A 20616-nucleotide genomic window follows, 5' to 3' on the forward strand; every position below is an offset into this window, starting at 1 on the left:
GATCCGCTCGACATCCATTGCTTTCCTCCTCTCTAAGGTTCTCATAGTCATCATTGTCACCGACGTCCCACTGGGTGTGAGTTTTCCTTGCCCTTATGTGGGCCTACCGAGGATGTCGTGGTGGTTTGTGCAGCCCTTTGAGACACTAGTGATTTAGGGCTATATAAGTAAACATTGATTGATTGATTGATTAATGTAGCAGCCTAGTTTTGAATGGCAGGGTCCCTGCTATCACATGTTGATAAAAATACAACATTTAGATAATAAAAGTCAACTACAGGCTTCCCAAATGCTGTAATAAATTAAGCATGATGAGTTGACTTGAAACCGTTTAATGTTGCACTTTTTATATGTAGAAGAAAGGTTTTTTCATTTTATTTAATCCGAGCAACAACTTGAGGCAGTTTAATGTGGATTAACGTGGGCAGAATTATTATAGTGTTCCCAATGTTAAAAGGATAAAGCCATCGTTTACAAATTTGGTAAATAAATAACCAAAAAATTTATATTTTTTTGTTTTCTTACTGTACCGAAAATGAACCGAACCGTGACCTCTAAACCGAGGTACGTACCGAACCGAAATTTTTGTGTACCGTTACACCCCTACTATATATAGTTCATTATTTGCGCACTATTGACTAATAATGCCACAAAAATTTGGCCAGAAAAAGACCGGAACAGTGCGCCCGAAAACAATGTTGTGATGATGTAAGCTATATGCACTTTTAATGACAGAAAGGCTTCCAGCAATGCCCAAGACGGTATCCCATAGTAAAACACTGAACAAAGTTAGAAAAAGAACATAACCTCTTTGGTGGAAGTAAGAAAGCCTAGTCTGCGTTCTGCAAAGCAATACTTTCATCTCGAGTGTTTCCAAGGCAACACAGAGCCAGCCAGTCTTGTCGCACAGCACGGAGGTTATCACCCCAAAAAATGTTCAACGTGGGGAATATGAGGATACTGAAAAACTACTTGATAGATCCTCAATCCATCCATTCATTTTTCCACCGTTTGTTTCTCTGAATGTCGCGAACGGGCTGGAGCTTATCCAGCTATACTCGGGCGGTAGGCAGGCCACACCCTGGACAAATAGCCACCTCATAAACTGTCATCTAGAAATGATATCTGAAGCTAGCAAAACCAAACATCAGTTATTTAAGTATTTACATTATTCAAAGTTAAATCAACTGTGAGGTTTTTTTTTTTTTTATATTTGCTTCAAACAGTGGATGTCCCTGCACAAATATTTGCACTTAAAAATACATTATAGAGTATTTTGGGAAACACTGCACCGAGACACACAGATGCAGTGCACATGCATGCGTGCACCCAAATGTAATAGTTGAAGAGCTATGAATGTGTGTGACGATGACCCCACCTTGGCATCTCAACGCTGTAAATGTAGACGAAACACTGAAGACTTCTGCAACACTTACTTTGGGGTCTTCGGGAAAGATGTTGTCCACCAGACGTTTGTAGCGTGGCCTTAGCGGCCCACAGCAGCCACACACTCCTGAAAGAGAAATACAAATGTCATTAAGTACTTCAGAATCATCCATGGAAAGTCGACACGAATAATTGAGCATCTGACCTTGTGAATTTCGTCTCTAAAACCTCTCAGAAAGCTATCACGTATGGCTAGACTGTTTTTCCTTGGCTTTTCGCGTCTTCCCATATTGTTATACACTTTCACAGGAAGTTAGAGATTTAAAGGCCTACTGAAACTCACTACTGCCGACCACTCAGTCTGACAGTTTATATATCAATGATAAAATCTTAACATTGCAACACATGCCAATACGGCCGGTTTAGTTTACTAAATTGAAATTTTAAATTTCCCGCGAAGTATCCTGTTAAAAACTTCGCGGAATGATGACACGTATGATGACGCATGCGCGTGACGTCACCAGTTGTAGCGGACATGTTCTTCCAGCACAGTTTGGCGCTAAAAGTCGTCTGCTTTGATCGCATAATTACACAGTATTCTGGACATCTGTGTTGCTGAATCTTTACAATTTTTCAATTAATAATGGAGAAGTAAAAGAAGAAAGATGTAGGTGGGAAGTGGTGTATTGCAGCTGCCTTTAGCAACACAAACACAGCCAGTGTTATCTTGTTTACATTCCCGAAGGTGAAGCTTTACTATGGAACAGAGCGGTCAAGCGAACATGGATCCCGACCACATGTCAACCGGCAGGTTTTGGTGAGAAAATTGTGGTAATAGGTCGGGTCTTACCGTAGACATGAGCGGAGCTTGCCTCCTGCTGCTGCAGACTCTCTTACCTCCTCCCACCGGCCACACCCCTCCGACTTTCAGGTACCATATAATCTCACTAAAACACTAGTAACACAATAAGCAGATAAGGGATTTTCCAGAATTATCCCAGTAAATGTGTCTAATAACATCTGAATCGCTCCCACTGCCTTCGGCTTTTTTTTTTTTTCCTTGTCCTTCACTCTCACTATCATCATCCCCGAATCTTTCATCCTCGCTCAAATTAATGGGGAAATCGTCGCTCTCTCGGTCCGAATCGCTCTCTCAGTCCGAATCGCTCTCGCAGCTGGTGGCTATGATTGTAAACAATGTGAGGATGTGAGGAGCTCCACAACCCATGACATCACGCGCACATCGTCTGCTACTTCCGGTACAGGCAAGGCTTTCTTTTAGCGACCAAAAGTTGCGAACTTTATCGTCGATGTTCTCTACTATTTCCTTTCAGCAAAAATATGGCAATATCGCGAAATGATCAAGTATGACTAGGGTGGGGTATCGTTTGAATTCAAACGATTCCGATTCCGATTCTTTGTTTCGATTCCGATTCCTGACGATTCTCGATTCAGATTCTTTCTTTAAAAAAATAGAAGATTAAAATAAAATAAATTAAAATAAAATAAATCAGTCTAAGCCTGGGACCTGGAGAGGGGGTCCAGACTGAGGCCAAGGGAAAAAAAAAAAACTCATAGCAATTAGCTGTGACCACTAATTGTTGATGTTTATGTTGGTTAAACCTTTTCTAAAATTTACTGGACATACTGTATCTTCCAGGCTGATTTTCATCTGTGAGTTGCATCTGAATGGAAAACAACTTTTGTTTTCTTCCCACAAATTATTGCTATACTATCATGTTCAGTTCTTGCACACTGGTATCTCTGTTTTTGGACGCCACGTTTAACAAAAATGCACACATTTTTAAATCCATCTTCATATTTGCATTCCGTCTTTATTATCACTTATTACACATATGCTGTACCCATATTAAGTATATATTGTATATATTCGCATATATGTTATTTTGCTATATTCAGTCTATTTATACCTGCATTGTCCTCTCCCTCCTTACACTTTCCATCATTGTAACTGAGCTACTGTGTTGAACAATTTCCTTTGTGGATCATTAAAGTTTGTCTAAGTCTAATTTGGCCAAGAATTACATGCAACAAACTTGATACTTTTGCACGCGCATCATTCGGAGAAATCGAGTGCCCAACCAAAGAACTGCACGCGTTGGTGACTTAGACTGTATGAAAAATAAAAAATGGTAATTTTAAAGTTGTTACCATATTTTTTGGACAATAAGGTGCACTTAAAAGCCTTTAATTTTCTCAAAAATCGACAGCGCGCCTTAAAACCTGCAGTGCCCTGTGTACGATTTATTTCTGGTTTTGCGGCCCTCAAACCAATCTTATATGGTTCATGGTGGATTGATAAGTGTGACCAATAGATGGTAGTCACACTTAGGAAACACCAGCGTCATGTATAAAGAGAGTATGGCCAACGGAACAACAGACTGCGACCAAGGATGTGTGCGGCTGAGCCCAAATGCTGTTGTTTTGCATCAGTTTGCCTGATAAAACGAATCAAAAATATTAGTCCATATAGAGTTCTAAACATAGGCTCCAGCACCCCCCGCAACCCTAAAAGGGATAAGTGGTGGAAAATGGATGAATGGAGTTCCAAAAAGACTCCAGCTCATAAACTTACAATAAAACATGCTTTTATTTTGTAAATGTATAACTTTGCGGCCGTATTTGACACACTCTACTGCTACGCTCCTGCAGTGTTAGTGACCAGGAGGCATTCTAACACACAAGAACCTAATTTTACCAAAATCTACAGATATCATTGAAGAAACAATCACAAATCAATTTCGACTTTTGTGTGAAATATGTTAACTGTGGCAGATGTCTCCAATGTATTTGTAATCTGGACCCCAGGAAGAATAGTCTCCACTGCGGTGTAGACTAATGGGGATCCTTAATAAACTAAACTAAATAAATAAGTAATCACTGTAAATATCACTCATTAAGTATTTTTCTAACTGATCTTTCTTTTTTGTAACACGCTCAATGAATAAGTGTAATTTTGTAGTTATTTCTCCATATTTCTGCACAATAACTCAGATATGGTAACACTGGCAAGCAGTAGAGCATACAGAGTGATATTTGGTATTTTCTTTATTCATTATTGACATATTTCTTGCCACCTTATGTTGTATATTTTTACGAGTTTTCCAGTTAATTTCTCATCTGTTATCACACCCAAAATTTGGTTTCTTTTACTCCTTAAATGTTTTTTACTTTCTCTTCTGTTACTGAATTGCATTATTTCAGTTCTACTGAGATTCAAAGTTGTTGTCAAACATTCTCCTAAATGTGTTCCTTTCTTCTGGTATTATTTGTATTAGCTTCTGTGTGTTGTCTCCTGAACAAAACGCAGAAGTTGCGTTTATCCGGCATGAGACGCCGTAATCGGTGGCTCTCAGGTGTTGTTCGCAGACTTTCACTTCCCGTACTTGTCTTGTTTGCAGGTTGTTGGGATAGCGATGATTAAGCTTTCCACAATTCTCGCGGGTGGAGCAGCCCTGTGCAGTACAACGGGGCATTTATAGTCGTCAATAAACTAACAAAGAAGCGCCGTAAACACAGAACATCAGCTCAAAATTGTTAGCAAACATGGCGCCCTGTAGTCACGTGAGTGCCTTTTGACCAATCATTGAGGATATTGCCTGAAACCGAGTTGGCCATACTATCTTTATACACGATTCTGAGAGAAACATTTGGACAGCAGATTAAATGAAGCATTTTCAATAAATGACACTAGCAAGCACCAGTAAGACTAAAACTTTGATGTTTCATTAAGCATACAGAACATTACACGCTGCGCCCAAGAATGTGTCTGAATGTTTTAGTACAACTTTGGTAAGCTACGAAGCCGCACCGCTTGACGGATTGTCGGAGCATTGCAGCTACCGTAGTCAGCTGTGCTTCAACTTACGGGTATTATTATGGTGTGCGTATAAGGACCCCAAAAATGCCACCAATTAGGTAGGAGACATTACTTGGCATTTTGTTTCAACTTATTATGCAAAATCAACTTTCCTTAATTATTGGTAAATGCTGTTGTGTAACTATCTGGGCTCTGCAAATGTACCGAAAATGTGCATCCACCATTGTAGCCCACTGTGTAATCAATAAAAGCTCCTTCTTCTTCTTGATTCTGTTGTTGTGGGGCATTAATCCTCCACTGTTGCCATTTCTAATAAAAAGTAGAGTATACCGTATTTCCTTGAATTGCCGCCGGGGCTCAAATGAATTTAAAACCTCTTCTCACTCCGGCGCTTACCAAAGGCATGCGGTAAAGGTAAGCATGCGCTAATTGTTTTAAAACCTCTTCTCACTCAGGCGCTTACCAAAGGCATGCAGTAAAAATTAGAGTGTGATGTAAGGATACCATCATGAAAAGCACATTTAATAAAAAAAACTTTATTATGGTCTTACCTTTACTTATAAATGAAGTTCATGCCAGCTCCTTCTGATCAAAAGCATCGTTAACTTATTTATAGAAGTCTTCCTTATCTTTCTTCAGTTTTAAAAGTCTCCCTTTCTCGATGGAGATCTTCCTTTATTACCTCCTGCTTTGATTGAAAGTCCAGTTTAGAAAACTGCTATCAGACCGCTGCTATCAGTTAGCTCGGCTCCTCACGTGCGGGCGACAACAAGAATTAACCCCGGACAACTCCCCCTCCCGTTCTGTTCCGTGGGTGATCTCTTCATCCCACCGCTGCCCCCATGAAGTGTTATTGTATAAATAATACACTGGGTATTTAGGACTGGAACATGCTTTATTTCAGCCCAGTTGTTTACATAGCCAGCATAGGAGTAGTGGTGTTAAATCCTAAAAGGTATGATGTGCAACCCCCGCGTCGTAACCGTTCCCAGCACATATCACGTCACTCGTTGTCACTTCTTCTCACTAGCGCCCTCTACCACCAGGAGGCAGGAGTCATTTAATGACTCATATTTGACACACGCAGCTACGGTATATTATTAAAACATAGCTGTTTACTGTTCTTTTTAGCATTCCGGTATTCAATAGCTTGGACCTTAAATCCTACTGAATAGCTCTTTCTCTTCTTCCCTTTATGCAATTTCAAATTACCGGTATTGAAATCAGCCTCCTCCATTTTGAAAATGATGAGGGAAGTGGAAGTGTCATTCGTGACGTCACGAGTTTGACCCGGCAGTAATTCAAGGCAGGCGCATACTATATACCCGGCGGCAATTCAAGAAAATACGGTAGTTCTAACTAGGGTTGTCCTGATACGAATAGGTAGGTACCGGTACCAAAATGTACTTAGATACATTTTAAAATAAAGAGGATCACAAAAAAAGTAATTGTTGGCTATATTAAAAAAAAAACAAAAAAAAAAACTTATGATACATTAAACACATTTTTTATTGCAGTCAAAGAACAATTTTGCCATTAAATTGGATAGTGGACATACTAGACAACTTCCTTTTTAGTCGTAAATAAGCAAACAAAGGCTCTTAGTTTGGCTGCTGATTGTGTCATTGCCCATTTTACTGTCAAAATTACAAGGGAGCACTGTGCTGTGTTCAACTGTGAGATAGGGCTGCACGATTAAGGCCAAAATAATCATCACAATTATTTTTTTATCAATACCGAAAACATGATTAGTAAATTATGTTAGGTAAATGTGTTTGGAGGTGGGGGTTTGTGATCACGACGTCACTCTCTGACCAGGAGAGCCAGCCCGCACCTGCATGCTGATAGCGGGAGCAAGTGCACTGTCACAAAGACAGTATGTAAATCAAACAAGGTACTAATAGGATCCACTTCAAGAAACTCTTCAAACTTACAAAGTAAGTATGAAGCTTATTAGTGATTCCCAGAGCCCAAAAAAAGTCTGCAGGCTATAGAGCGTTTTCCGTTCGGGCTCCAGTACTCTGGAACGCCCTCCCGGTAACAGTTCGAGATGCCACCTCAGTAGAAACATTTAAGTCTCATCTTAAAACTCATTTGTATACTCTGGCCTTCAAATAGACTCCCTTTTTGGACCAGTTGATCAGCCGTTTCTTTTCTTTTTCTCCTTTTTGGGGCGGTTTAGCTCGGTTGGTAGACTGGCCGTGCCAGCAACTTGAGGGTTGCAGGTTCGATTCCCGCTTCCGCCATCCTAGTCACTGCCGTTGTGTCCTTGGGCAAGACACTTTACCCACCTGCTCCCAGTGCCACCCACACTGGTTTGAATGTAACTTAGATATTGGGTTTCACTATGTAAAGCGCTTTGAGTCACTAGAGAAAAAGCGCTATATAAATATAATTCACTTCACTTCCTATGTCCCACTCTCCCTTGTGGAGGGGGTCCGGTCCGATGTCCATGGATGAAGTTCTGGCTGTCCAGAGTCGGGACCCAGGATGGACCACTTGTCTGGAGTCGGGACCCAGGATGGACCGCTCGCCTGTGTATCGGCTGGGGACATCTCTGCGCTGCTGATCCGCCTCCGCTTGGGATGGTTTCCTGCTGGCTCCGCTGTGGACGGGACTCTCGCTGCTGTGTAAGATCCGCTGTGGACTGGACTCTCGCGGCTGTGTTGGATCCACTATGGACTGAACTTTTCACAGTATCATGTTAGACACCCTCGACATCCATTGCTTTCTGTCCCCTAGAGGGGGGGGGGGGTTGCCCAGATATGTGGTCCTCTCCAAGGTTCTCATAGTCCTCATTGTCACCGACGTCCCACTGGGTGTGAGTTTTCCTTGCCCTTATGTGGGCCTACCGAGGATGTCGTAGTGGTTTGTGCAGCCCTTTGAGACACTAGTGATTTAGGGCTATATAAATGAACATTGATTGATTGATTGATTGAAGTACAAAGAAGAAGAACCATGATAAACATTATGAATTCATCCATCCATTCATTTTCCAGATAATCTTACTCATCTCACCATATTTTTTTAATTTTCCTGAAGGAACTCTCCTGAAGGAATCAATAAAGTACTATCTATATGAAATAAAACTTACTTCACCAATTATTATTTATTTATTTTTATTCCTATTATTTATGGGGTATATTGTGGATAAATTGAGAACAGGAAGTGAACAAAAGTTTTAGCAACTGCTATGAAAAGGTAATGGGGTAGGATTAAAAAAAACTCTGCTTCTTTCTACTCCTTTTCAAACACGTTGAATAGAGAAAATGGAAATTGTGATGTATCGTGTTGTATGCTTGCATGCTCCAAATAAACTTAAACTAAAAAAAAAAAAAAGACAATGTCAGTGTTTTGACTTGGATAATCTAACGTTTTGAGTGGCGTGTAGTCAGATGTACACCCCAATGCGAGACACGCCAGACCCAAGCACGCACACAAGAGAGACTCACCAAGCTTTAGGCTGTCGTCATGGAGTTGAGTCAAAAAGACGCTACACGGTCAGATGACAACATATACTGTAAGTGCACATTGGCGCGCTTTGCGGAGGTCAAATGACCAGTGGACGAGACCAAGTGGTCGTGAGATAGAGCCTATCTCTGCTACATTCGAGCGGTGGGTAGGGTACACCCTGGACAAGTCACCACCTAATCGCAGGGCCAACACAGATAGACAGACAACATTCACACTAGGGCCAATTTAGTTGGCGTGTCTTTGGAGGTGGGAGGAAGCTGGAGTACCCGAACGAAACCCACGCAGTCACGGAGAGAACATGCAGACTCCACACAGAAAGATCCTGAGCCCGGGGATCGAATCCTTGACCTTCATATTGTGAGACACATGCACTAACCCCTGTTCCATTGTGCTGCCCTGAATTCATGAGATATGATGGCTATATTTGATAACAAATATTGTAATTGTAAAAACTCAAATATTTTTTGGAACTACTGAGTTGCTTAGTAAAGGCATGGATGTAAGATTGCATTTATGGTGCATCCATCCATCCATCTTCTTCTGCTTATCCGAAGTCCGGTCCCGGGGGCAGCAGCCTAAGCAGAGAAACCCAGATTTCCCCCCGAGCTACTTCTTCCAGCTCTTACCAGAGGATCCCGAGGCGTTCCCAGGAAAGCTGGGAGACAGAGGGTCTCCACCGTGTCCTGGGTCTTCCCCTTGATCTCCTACCAACCTATCATTCATGGTATCTTCTACAAATGTGTTTTGTTATTACAACAAGAAGCTTTTTATATTATGTAATCTTAATAAATTCATGATTATACTTTAACGGCGGTGAAGATATGAAGAAAGCAGAATGACTGTGTGCAAGTCAGCCTTTTGTTTCAACAAAATTAACACCGTAAAAGTCAACAGGAAGGAGTGAGACCCAGACTCACGAGAACAACTCTGTTTTTGTTGCACATTTTAGAACACATTACTAAGGAAAATTGAGATAGCACGGTAGTGGTTATTTGGGTATTGATTCGGAACCAAGTACGTAAAGGACTAGTATTAAATAAAATAAATGGGTTGTACTTGTATAGCGCTTTTCTACCTTCAAGGTACTCAAAGCGCTTTGACACTACTTCCACATTTACCCATTCACACACACATTCACACACTGATGGAGGGAGCTGCCATGCAAGGCGCCAACCAGCACCCATCAGGAGCAAGGGTGAAGTGTCTTGCTCAGGACACAACGGACGTGACGAGGTTGGTTCTAGGTGGGATTTGAACCGGTGACCCTCGGGTTGCGCACGGCCACTCTCCCACTGCGCCACGCCGTCCCTAGTATTGCTTATAATGATACGAATACTTTTAACCAGTAATGTCATGACCATTTAATAATTTTTTAATTTGTATGTAGTTATTTGATTATGAGAACACGGGATAAATAAAGTATGCAAAACATGTTATTATAACTAAATACAACAATTGAAAACAATATGATGTTAGATAAATACAAAAAAAAAATTCCCTATTTCGTTGTACTACATCTTTTTAAGAAAACAAGCCACTATTATGAAACACAAATATAAATATTAAAATGTAAACTAAAAAAAAAATTTTGGGGTGAAAAATATCATCAGCAGTCAGCATAAAGTAGCAGGGAGAGTAGGGATTAGGCGTGCCTGAGTGAGCAAGAGAAAGTTGCGCTGTTTGCACTAATAGACAAGAAGATATGCTGTGGTCGCATAAACTGTCGGGAAAATTTTGAAAATCTGCAAACCTGCAACAAAGGTATCGATCTAATCACACAAGTATCGATCCAATACTTACACACACATTGGCATCGGTACTATCAAGCACGATATGTCCAACCTTACTGTGATGACAAACCCTAATGCAGTGGTTCTCAAATGGGGGTACGTGTACCCCTGGGGGTACTTGAAAGTATGCCAAGGGGTACGTGACATTTTTTTTTAGATATTCTAAAAATAGCAACAATTCAAAAATCCTTCATAAATATATTTTTTGAATAATACTTCAACAAAATATTAATGCAAGTTCATAAACTGTGAAAAGAAATGCAACAATGCAATATTCAGTGTTGAGGGCTTGACTTTTTGTGGACATGTTCCATAAATATTGATGTTAAAGATTTCTTCTTTTATGAAGAAAAGTTTAGAATTAAGTTCATGAATCCAGATGGATCTCTATCACAATCCCCAAAGAGGGCACTTTAAGTTGATGATTACTTCTATGTGTAGCAATCTTTATCTATAATTGAATCACTTATTTATTTTTCAACAAGTTTTTAGTTATTTTTATATCTTTTTTTCCAAATAGTTCAAGAAAGACCACTACAAATGAGCCATATTTTTGCACTGTTATACAATTTAATAAATCAGAAACTGATGACATAGTGCTGTATTTTACTTCTTTATCTTTTTTTTTCACAAAAAATGCTTTGCTCTGATTAGGGGGTACTTGAATTAAAAAATGTTGAGAACCATTGCCCTAATGAATAGCATCCTAAAAACCGGCATCCTCTGCAGTAGACAAATTAGCCCTGTTATGCACAACACATGTTCACGGCAGAGGATGCTGGATCTCAGGTGGATATAGAATCATTTTCTTCACTGATGATTGTACAAGCTGACTGCATCAAAGAAGCACACACGGGTAGGCATGGCTCGGTTGCTAGAGCGGCCGTGCCAGCAACTTGAGGGTTCCAGGTTTGATCCCTGCTTCTGCCATCCTTAGTCACTGCCATTCTGTCCTCGGGTAAGAAAGAAAGAAAGAAAAATGGATGGATGGATGGATAGATAGATAGATAGATAGATAGATAGATAGATAGATAGATAGATAGATAGATAGATAGATAGATAGATAGATAGATAGATAGATAGATAGATAGATAGATAGATAGATAGATAGATGGATAGATGGATAGATGGATAGATGGATAGATGGATAGATAGATAGATAGATAGATAGATAGATAGATAGATAGATAGATAGATAGGAAGTACTTTATTGATCCTTGGGGGAAATTCAGCACTATACCCACCTGCTCCAAGTGCCGATATTAATCGCTCGAATGTAACTTAGATCAGTGGTTCTCAACCTTTTTTCAGTGATGTAACCCACGAACATTTTTTTAATACATGTACCCACTACTCAGAGCAAAGCATTTTTGGTTGAAAAAAAGAGATAAAGAAGTAAAATACAGCACTATGTCATCAGTTTCTCATTTATTAAATTGTATAACCGTGCAAAATATTGCTCATTTGTAGTGGTGTTTCTTGAGGTATTTGAAAAAAAAGATATAAAAATAACTAAAAACTTGTTGAAAAATAAACAAGTGATTCAATTATAAATAAAAATTTCTACACATAGAAGTAATCATCAACTTAAAGTGCCCTCTTTGGGGATTGTAACAGAGATCCATCTGGATTCATGAACTTATTTCTAAACATTTATCCACAAAAAAAGCAATCTTTAACATCAATTTTTATGGAACATATCCACAAAAAATCTAGCCGTCAACACTGAATATTGTATTGTTGTATTTTATTCCCACAGTTTATGAACTTACATTCCCATTTTGTTGAAGAATTATTCAATACATATATTTATATAGGATTTTTGAATTGTTGCTATTTGTAGAATATTTGTTTAAAATCTCACGTACCCCTTGGCATACCTTCAAGTACCCCCGAGCAGGGTATAAATATAATTTACTTCACCTGGGATAAAATAAATTTCTCATGAAAATAGAACCATTAGAACCAATCTTGGACCTACCAGAGCTCAGCAGTGCTCTCCTGTTCAGCGTTGAGACGTAAGTGAACGTCTCATCCCCCTCAGTGCGAGGAACCTGTCTATACGGCCTCAGGACGCAAATAGACGACATGGCTACTAAAGACGTTTCCTCTCTGCTTCAGCAGCTCCAACTGAGTCAGAAACAACCACATGCTTGCAGGTTCTTCACAAACATCACCTGCGGCAGCTCCTGGGTTAACTTTCATGCTTTCCTTCAGAACCCAACGCCGCAAGGCCGCAATTTGAGCTGCCCCTCACAAGCTCAGGTTACAACGAGACAGGAGTCAGTAAGTGGACACCTGCTGTCACCGTCCAGCAACAACAATGGGTTCTACTCGTTGCTGAGCTTCAAACAAACGAGACGGTTTTGAGCCCCCAAAACGAGCAGGAAAAACACTATGGATTAATAGGATGAAAGATGGACGGACTGGTTGCTATGGAGATGCTCTGACACACAAGAAGAGAAGACAAAACCAATTAAAGTGATGGTGAGTTTTGTCAGTGACACACTAGGTGATGTCTTCTGAGAACACACATACACACGCACTCTCTCTCAGGTGCATCACCGACTAAATAGCTGCCTCTGATTTGGCTCATTGTCATGCGTCACCATATCCTGTTTCTCAACTTTAAAGGGTAGAAAAAGCATCCCCTCTTACCAAGAGATTTAGATACAGACAGATGAAGCTGATGGAGAAACTTTCAGGCGGATAACTATGCACCTTGGGTTTGATCTTCCAGTATAATTAAGATCGAAAGATGCAGGCTAACAGTAAAATGAGGTCTCATTTAAATATTCATAGTACAAAGACAAAACAGCCAGTAAGTGCGGAGGTTCATGTTTCCTGGAGGGATGGGGCAGAGGAGGAAGATGACAAAGAACGTCAAAAGAAATCTGAGATACCTGGAAACACTAGAGATGTTTCATTCCTATTTCAGTCCGTAGGTGTAAACTTTCATTCTCTTTCCATGATTCCTCTTCTTAATACTCTCCTTCACGAAAGTTTTAAGATACCTGGTCCTCATTATAAGACACCACTAATCCAATGAAAACATCCAATGAAGCCACGCCTCCTCAACGGGCTGTGTCAGTCTGATGGCAAGTTAGAGGTAGTCCCAACCACAGCCATGAAAGACATCTATCGAAGCAACAGCAAAAAAACTATAAAGAAATTCTACTAGTTGAAGACGTGAAGAGGAATAGAAAGATGGCATCAAAATTAAGGAGGCAGGAGAGGAAGAATGATGGTTGTAAAAGGAGACCTCTGTGGAGAAAGGATGGAAAGAAAATAGAAGCTTGTTGGCGATTGTGGAGGGGGGCGTGGCCTGCCGTGGAACGGGTTGTGCCAGGACCAGCCTCGAAGACAGCGACAGGTGCGTAGATGCCCAGGTGGGCCTTGTTATTTAATCACCTGTCACCTTTATTAGCAGCAGCCGGGGGACACGAGTAGTTGGAGTTGGAGGTGCTGATGAGCGGCCATAGGAAAAAAAGACATTGCTGGAAAGCAAAAGCCTTGCACAATTGAACGAAAATAAAACAGGGTTGTAACCTGAACTCCGGGCTCTCCTGTTAATGTGTGGTGGTCTGAAGAACCCACTAGAGGGCAACCTCTACAGGCATCAAGGTGAAAAATGAGGTCATCTTTGCCTCCAGAACGCTGCTGAGCTCATCAGTCCTCCTAATGACCAACACCAAACTATATCAGCCAATTGTAACACTAACAGTGCTATCTTGTACCTTTTTGGACAGTTGGGCCAAATCAGAAGGATGCCTGGTTCCTCTAAGCCGAAGGGGCGCAACAACAATGGAAGCGTACACAAGATTTTAACAGTTACCATATTTCCTTGAATTGCCGCCGGGGCGCTAATTAATTTAAAACCTCTTCTCACCCCTGCGCTTACCAAAGGCATGCGGTAAAAGTAAGCATGCACTAATTATTTTAAAACCTCTTCTCACTCCGGCACTTACCAAAAGGTATGCAATAAAAATTTGAGTGTGATGTAAGCTTGGACCTTAAATCCTACTGAATAGCTCTTAATTTTCTTCCCTTTATGCGATTTCAAATTACCAGTATTGAAATCAGCCTCCTCCATTTTGAAAATTATGACAGGGGAAGTGTCACTCGTGACGTCACGAGTTTGACCAGGCGGTAATACAAAGCATGCGCTAATTATTTTAGGAAGCAAGTTTGACCCGGCAGTAATTCAAGGCAGGCGCATACTATATGCTCTGCGGCAATTCAAGGAAATACGGTATTTGCATTTAATTGCAAATATTATAAACTTGCAACTGTCTGTATTAACATAACTTATATACATATAAACAATATATGAAATAAGTCAGTCTGTTCATAGTAACAACAACAACAATAATTGCACATTCAGTAAGTGTATTTGGTGTCAAACAGGAGAGAAAACAATATTTTTTTTTACAAAGAAAAGGATGCGTTGACATGTAGGCTCGCATTGATCTTTACATTATGCCACATGACGCCGCTTTACGTGCCATTTGTGTGTCCAGCGTCTCCCGCCATTGACCGTTACCTGGGTTACACACATGAGGCTGAGACGGAGTCACAAGACGAACTCCCACCCAAACGAGGGGGTAGCTCGTCAGTCTGGCTTTATTTTGGGTTCAAAGCGACGGATTCAGAGCAGAAAACGGTCATATGCAAAGTACGCAAGAAAAGTGTTCCGTCGCCCAACGCTAACACAACCGACCTATTCTACCACCTCAGAAAACACCATGAGAAGGAGTACACTAAGACCCAAAAGGCAAGAGTCACACCAATAAATGCTACCAGCGCTAACCCAATCAACCTAAAATTCAAGACGATCTGGTACGAAACCAACCCTACGGGAAAACATCCCACGTTTACCGACAAATAACAGACGCTATCGCACGCCTCATTGTTAAAGGTATGGTCCCGGTACACTTGATAAACCGAAAGTATTTGTTTAAATTTCATTGTGATCTACAAACCCCGTTTACATATCAGTTGGGGAATTGTGTTAGATGTAAATATAAACGGGATAAAACGATTTGCAAATCCTTTTCAATCCATATTCAATTGAATGCACTACAAAGACAAGATATTTGATGTTCAAACTCACAACTTAATTTTTTTTTATAAATAACAATTAACTCAGAATTTAATGGTTGCAACACGTGCCAAAGTAGTTGGGAAAGGGCATGTTCACCACTGTGTTACATCACCTTTTCTTTTAACAACACTCAATAAACGTTTGGGAACTGAGGAAACTAATTGTTGAAGCTTGGAAAGTGGAATTCTTTCCCATTCTTGCTTTATGTAGAGCTTTAGTCGTTCAACAGTCGGGGGTCTCTCGCTGTCGTATTTTACGCTTCATAATGCGCCACACATTTTCGATGGGAAACAGGTCTGGACTGCAGGCGGGCCAGGAAAGTACCCACACTTTTTTTAACGTAGCCACGCTGTTGTAACACGTGCTGAATGTGGTTTGGCATTGTCTTGCCGAAATAAGCAGGGGTGTACACGAAAGACGGCGCTTAGATGGCAGCATATGTTGTTCCAAAACCTGTATGTACTTTTCAGCATTAATGGTCCCTTCACAGATGTGTAAGTTACCCATGCCTTGGGCACTAATGCACCCCCATACCATCACCGACTCTGGCTTTTGAACTTTGCGTCAATAACAGTCTAGATCAGGGGTGTCAAACTCAAATACAGAGTGGGCCAAAATTTTAAATTGAACAAAGCCGCGGGCCAAGGTTGAACAAATTAACCTTTTAATAGGGACCTAAACAAGTTTTGCATTGAACAAGCAAGGCTTGTATACAGTAACTTTATAGTGACATGCAAAATCGAGTTTCAAATAATAATAATAATAATTAAAAAATATCAATGGCATATCAAATAAAATTTAAATACTAATTTAATGCCTCTTTTCTATTTGCAGCCTTCTGAGGTAAATATCAAACTATATTGTAGCGTCCCGAAAGAGTTAGTGCTGCAAGGGCTCCGGGTATTTGTTCTGTTGTGTTTATGTTATGTTACGGTGCAGATGTTCTCCCGAAATGTGTTTGTCATTCATTCTGAGTTCACAGTGTGGCGTACATTTGTAACAGAGTTAAAGTTGTTTATACGGCCACCTTTAGTGTGACCTGTATGGCTGTTGACCAAGTATGCTTTGCATTCACTTATGTGTGTGTAATAGCCACATATATTATGCGACTGGGCCTGCACGCTGTTTGTATGGAGGAAATGCGGACGTGACGACAGGTTGTAGAGAATTTTAAGGCACACCCTCAATATTGTTGTCCGGGTGAAAATCGGGAGAATGCTTGCTTGCCCTGGGAGATTTTCGGGAGGGGCACTGAACTTCGGGAGGATTGGCAAGTGTGAGAAATTGCGGTGTTACAGCCAGAGGCGCCGGAAATAATGGAGGGGGCCCAGAGAGGCCCCTAATGATGATGAAATTATATGTGTGTAATAACGGCGGGCCAGAGTTTGACACCCATGGTCTAGATGGTTCAATCATATTAGTCAATACTGAGCCTCAATCACGACAGGATTGGCTGTTTGCATTGTCACACATAATCACTTCCGGATTAATATATTAAATGTTTTAAAATATTTTTTATCAATAGTTCTGTTTATATCAAACTATGTATTTTTTTTTACAAATACGGTATTTAGTCACTTTAGTAAACTATGGTCTCGAATTGCAGTAGTCTAAATATTCACTTCTCCAATGGCATTTTACCTCTGGGTTACACAATCAGCTAAGTGCAGCTCAGAGGGAGGAGCTTAGCAGTGAGTTCAGCAGTGATTGGTGGCGGGGGGCAACTGGGGGCCAATCACTTTAAACGGCGGAGTCATAAATTCATCCCGACGGTCACAGGAAGTCACAAAAGCGAGCACCTGTCACATGTTTCATATCATACACAATTACACGATGCTATGGGACAATAAAAAAAAACATGCTGCAAGTCGAAAATCCCCCACCCGCCCTTTGGACAGCCCTGCCTTTAACTGTGGAACAACAACAATGATGTCACTGAATGTAACACACTTACAATCATAAAGGTTACGCTGACATTAGGTTAAAACATGTTAATCGTGTGTGGGTGTGTGTGTGTGTGTGTGTGTGTGTGTGTCAGTTAGCTGTTCTATGGGTATGAGTTTGTTGACAATTTTAATTATGAATCCAAGCTGAGCTTCTCCTTTTCACTTCCTCAAAGGGAAGTTTGGACATTCAGCTGTGTGTGTGTGTGTGTGTGTGTGTGTGTGTGTGTGTGTGTGTGTGTGTGTGTGTGTGTGTGTGTGTGTGTGTGTGTGTGTGTGTGTGTGTGTGTGCGTGTGTGTGTGTAGCGCAGCAGTGGGAGTGACTTAACAGTGCATGAAAGACAAGCTCAATGTCCTCCAAAGCTTTAGGCGGCCTGCCAATCAAACATCTGCTGGCCGGCGGCACGACCACGCTCACTCAAACACACACGTCCTTCACGCTCACATTCACCTGTCGGCGTTTACTGGAGGACTACAGGAGTACGTTAGCAATTTAGCCAGCAAAAGAGACATTAGTTCCAGCAACAATCCCCCTTGTGCAGGTCATGAAGGGGAGCGCCTTGCTATGACTTCATCAAATCTTTGCTGCCACTCCCATTGGTGCACACGCCTGTGTGGCATAAAGATGCTCGCCTCTGATTGAAGAGTGAGGATGAGAGGGCTACACAGTTTGCACAGAAGCAGCTCAATTGCAAATAAAATGCTAAGTTATTTAGCGACACATAAAAAACAAAACTAGCCTCCTACCAGACTCGTTGTTCTCTGATTCCATGTTCCAGGAGAAAAATGCGGCCTGCCTGCCAGGTGGACATGGACGTCTTGTTTCTGACTGTGTGTGTCTCTCTCATTCCCCACCCTGCACGCCCACTCACTGTCTGACCTTGCAGTGTTTCACACTGCTGGTGAAGCTGCGCAGTCCAAACTAATATGCTCCAAGCACCTCAAAAACTATTAGCCTACCACCACACACACACAAATGAATGTGTGTTGTTTTAGTCATTCTAATGGAGTGTAATTGTGTAGACAGAGTATGCCAATATTGAAGGACGCACACATTCATGTGCATTGCAAAATGCATGTTTGTGTGTGTGCGGCGTGTTTAACATCTGTTAGCTGTGTGAAATGAGCGCACACACACGCACACACACACACACGCACACACACACACACACATTGAACTGGAAATCTCATGTAAAAAATATACAACATAAAGTAGCAAAAAACACATCAATAATGAATAAAGCCAAATATGTCCTAGACAAAAAATCACTTCATATTCTCTACTGCTGACTAGTGTTACCATATCTCAGTTATTGTGCAGAAATATGGGGAAATAATTACAAAAGGACACTTCATTCACTAACGGTGTTACAAAAAATATCAGTTAAAATAATAGATAAAGTTGGATACAGAGAACATACAAATCCTTCATTTATTGAATCAAAGATACTGAAATTCCACGACATAGTGAATTTGCAAACAGCTAAAATTATACACAAAGCAAACTATGACCTTCTTCCCAAGAATATTCAACAATTCTTCTCAACAAAATAGGAGAAATATAATCTTACAGAAAAATGTAACTTAAAACATTTGTACGCATGTACAACACTTAAGACCTTCAGTATAACAGCATGTGGAATTAAACTATGGAATGGATTAAGCAAAGCAATCAAACAATGTACTAATATGATCCACTTCAAGAAACTCTTCAAACTTAAAGTGGTTATAAAGTACAAAAAAGAAGAACCATGATAAACATTCTGAATTTATTCACCCATTCGTTCTTTCATTCTCAAAAAAATCTTACTTATCTCATTGTATGGAATAAAACTTACTTCAATAATTATTTATTTATTTTTATTGTGATTACTTATGGAGTATATTGTGAAGACTTTGAGAACAGGAAGTGAACAAAAGTTTTAGCAACTGTTATGTAAAAGAAAAGGGGTAGGATTAAATAAACTCTGCTTCTTCCTACTCCTTTTCGAACATGTTGAAAAGAGAAACTGGAATTTGTGATGTATCATGTTGTATGCTTGCATGTTCGAAATAAACTCAAACTCACATTGCATGCAGACTACGTGATGCTAAAAAGGTGAGTCAGAGGATGTCTAAATTGGCACACTTCTGTACTTGAACTTATTAAGTAAGAAGCGTACACAAGGTACATAGTATACAGCCGTCTCTCGTTTCTCGCTGTTAATTGGTTTCAGACGCGACAGCAATAAATGAATTTCCGCAAAGTAAAAGTTATTATTTAAAAGTCGAATATTTTCATAGCTAGAGCATAAAAACACTTCACTACTTTCTAAATACATTTCCCAACAATATGAGAGCCCTCTAGACATTAAATAACACCCTTGGGTTTCCCCTAGACTGCCAAGATACCTGTGGCGGTTGGCTGTGGTCATAGGTGTGGTTATGGGCGCGGTTACCACGACGTAACTTGCATAATCTGCTATATATGATTTTCTTTAAAAAAAACAATTTCAATAATGTTTTTTACAATTGGCTCTCGTTAGTTTTATCCTTATCCTAAATGTGTTTTACTTCCTGTGCAGCACTTTGCGAAACTTTTGTTTTTTGAAATGAGCTATATAAATGAAGTTGATTAAAAAGGATAAAAAGGCAAAACAATGTAGAAATACATTTAAAACAAATTTGTTTTGTCATATTTTCAATTGTTGCTGCTTTTAGTACAATGTGCTTTGAGAATTTTTCAATTTTTTTTAATGACTTTTTAAAAAGTAAAAACGAGAAACAAATCTAGCATCTTCTGTTGTTGTTGTTATTGAATGTACTCGTGTTTAGAGACTCTACTTCTGTACAGTAATACTCCCGAGGCTGAGCCAATAAGTGGCTGCGGTTCTGAACTGTGCCCTGCGATTTGTTTGGCCTTATCGAGTGGACGATACTACTGTAACATTTAAATTTCTACTTCATTTAGACATTTTTGTGTTTGAAAATGCTTAATTTAGGACCAAAATATACTTTAAACATTTTTTTTATTTAATGGTACAGTGGTCGTGCTAGCAACTTGAGGGTTCCTGGTTCGAATTCAGCATCTGCCATTCT

At 40.2% G+C, this 20616-nt stretch overlaps 1 protein-coding gene across 3 annotated transcripts in view; it reads right to left on the bottom strand.

Moving 5' to 3' along the window:
• efr3a (EFR3 homolog A (S. cerevisiae)) overlaps positions 1-20616 on the bottom strand; it is an 83769-nt gene that overhangs the window by 46205 nt on the left and 16948 nt on the right. Inside the window, exons 1-2 of one of the 3 annotated variants that reach the window (XM_061920704.1) lie at positions 18286-18399; positions 1437-1513 (exon numbers count right to left, since the gene is read on the bottom strand). In XM_061920704.1, coding sequence (XP_061776688.1) covers positions 1437-1513; positions 18286-18310 — 102 coding nt within the window. In that variant the 5' untranslated portion in view covers positions 18311-18399. Of the gene's footprint in view, positions 1-1436; positions 1514-18285; positions 18400-20616 lie in introns of those variants that run through there. The other 2 variants (XM_061920706.1, XM_061920705.1) reach the window with 2 other exon arrangements.

This window comes from Nerophis ophidion, linkage group LG14, assembly GCF_033978795.1.
Source record: "Nerophis ophidion isolate RoL-2023_Sa linkage group LG14, RoL_Noph_v1.0, whole genome shotgun sequence".
Lineage (NCBI taxonomy): Eukaryota > Metazoa > Chordata > Actinopteri > Syngnathiformes > Syngnathidae > Nerophis > Nerophis ophidion.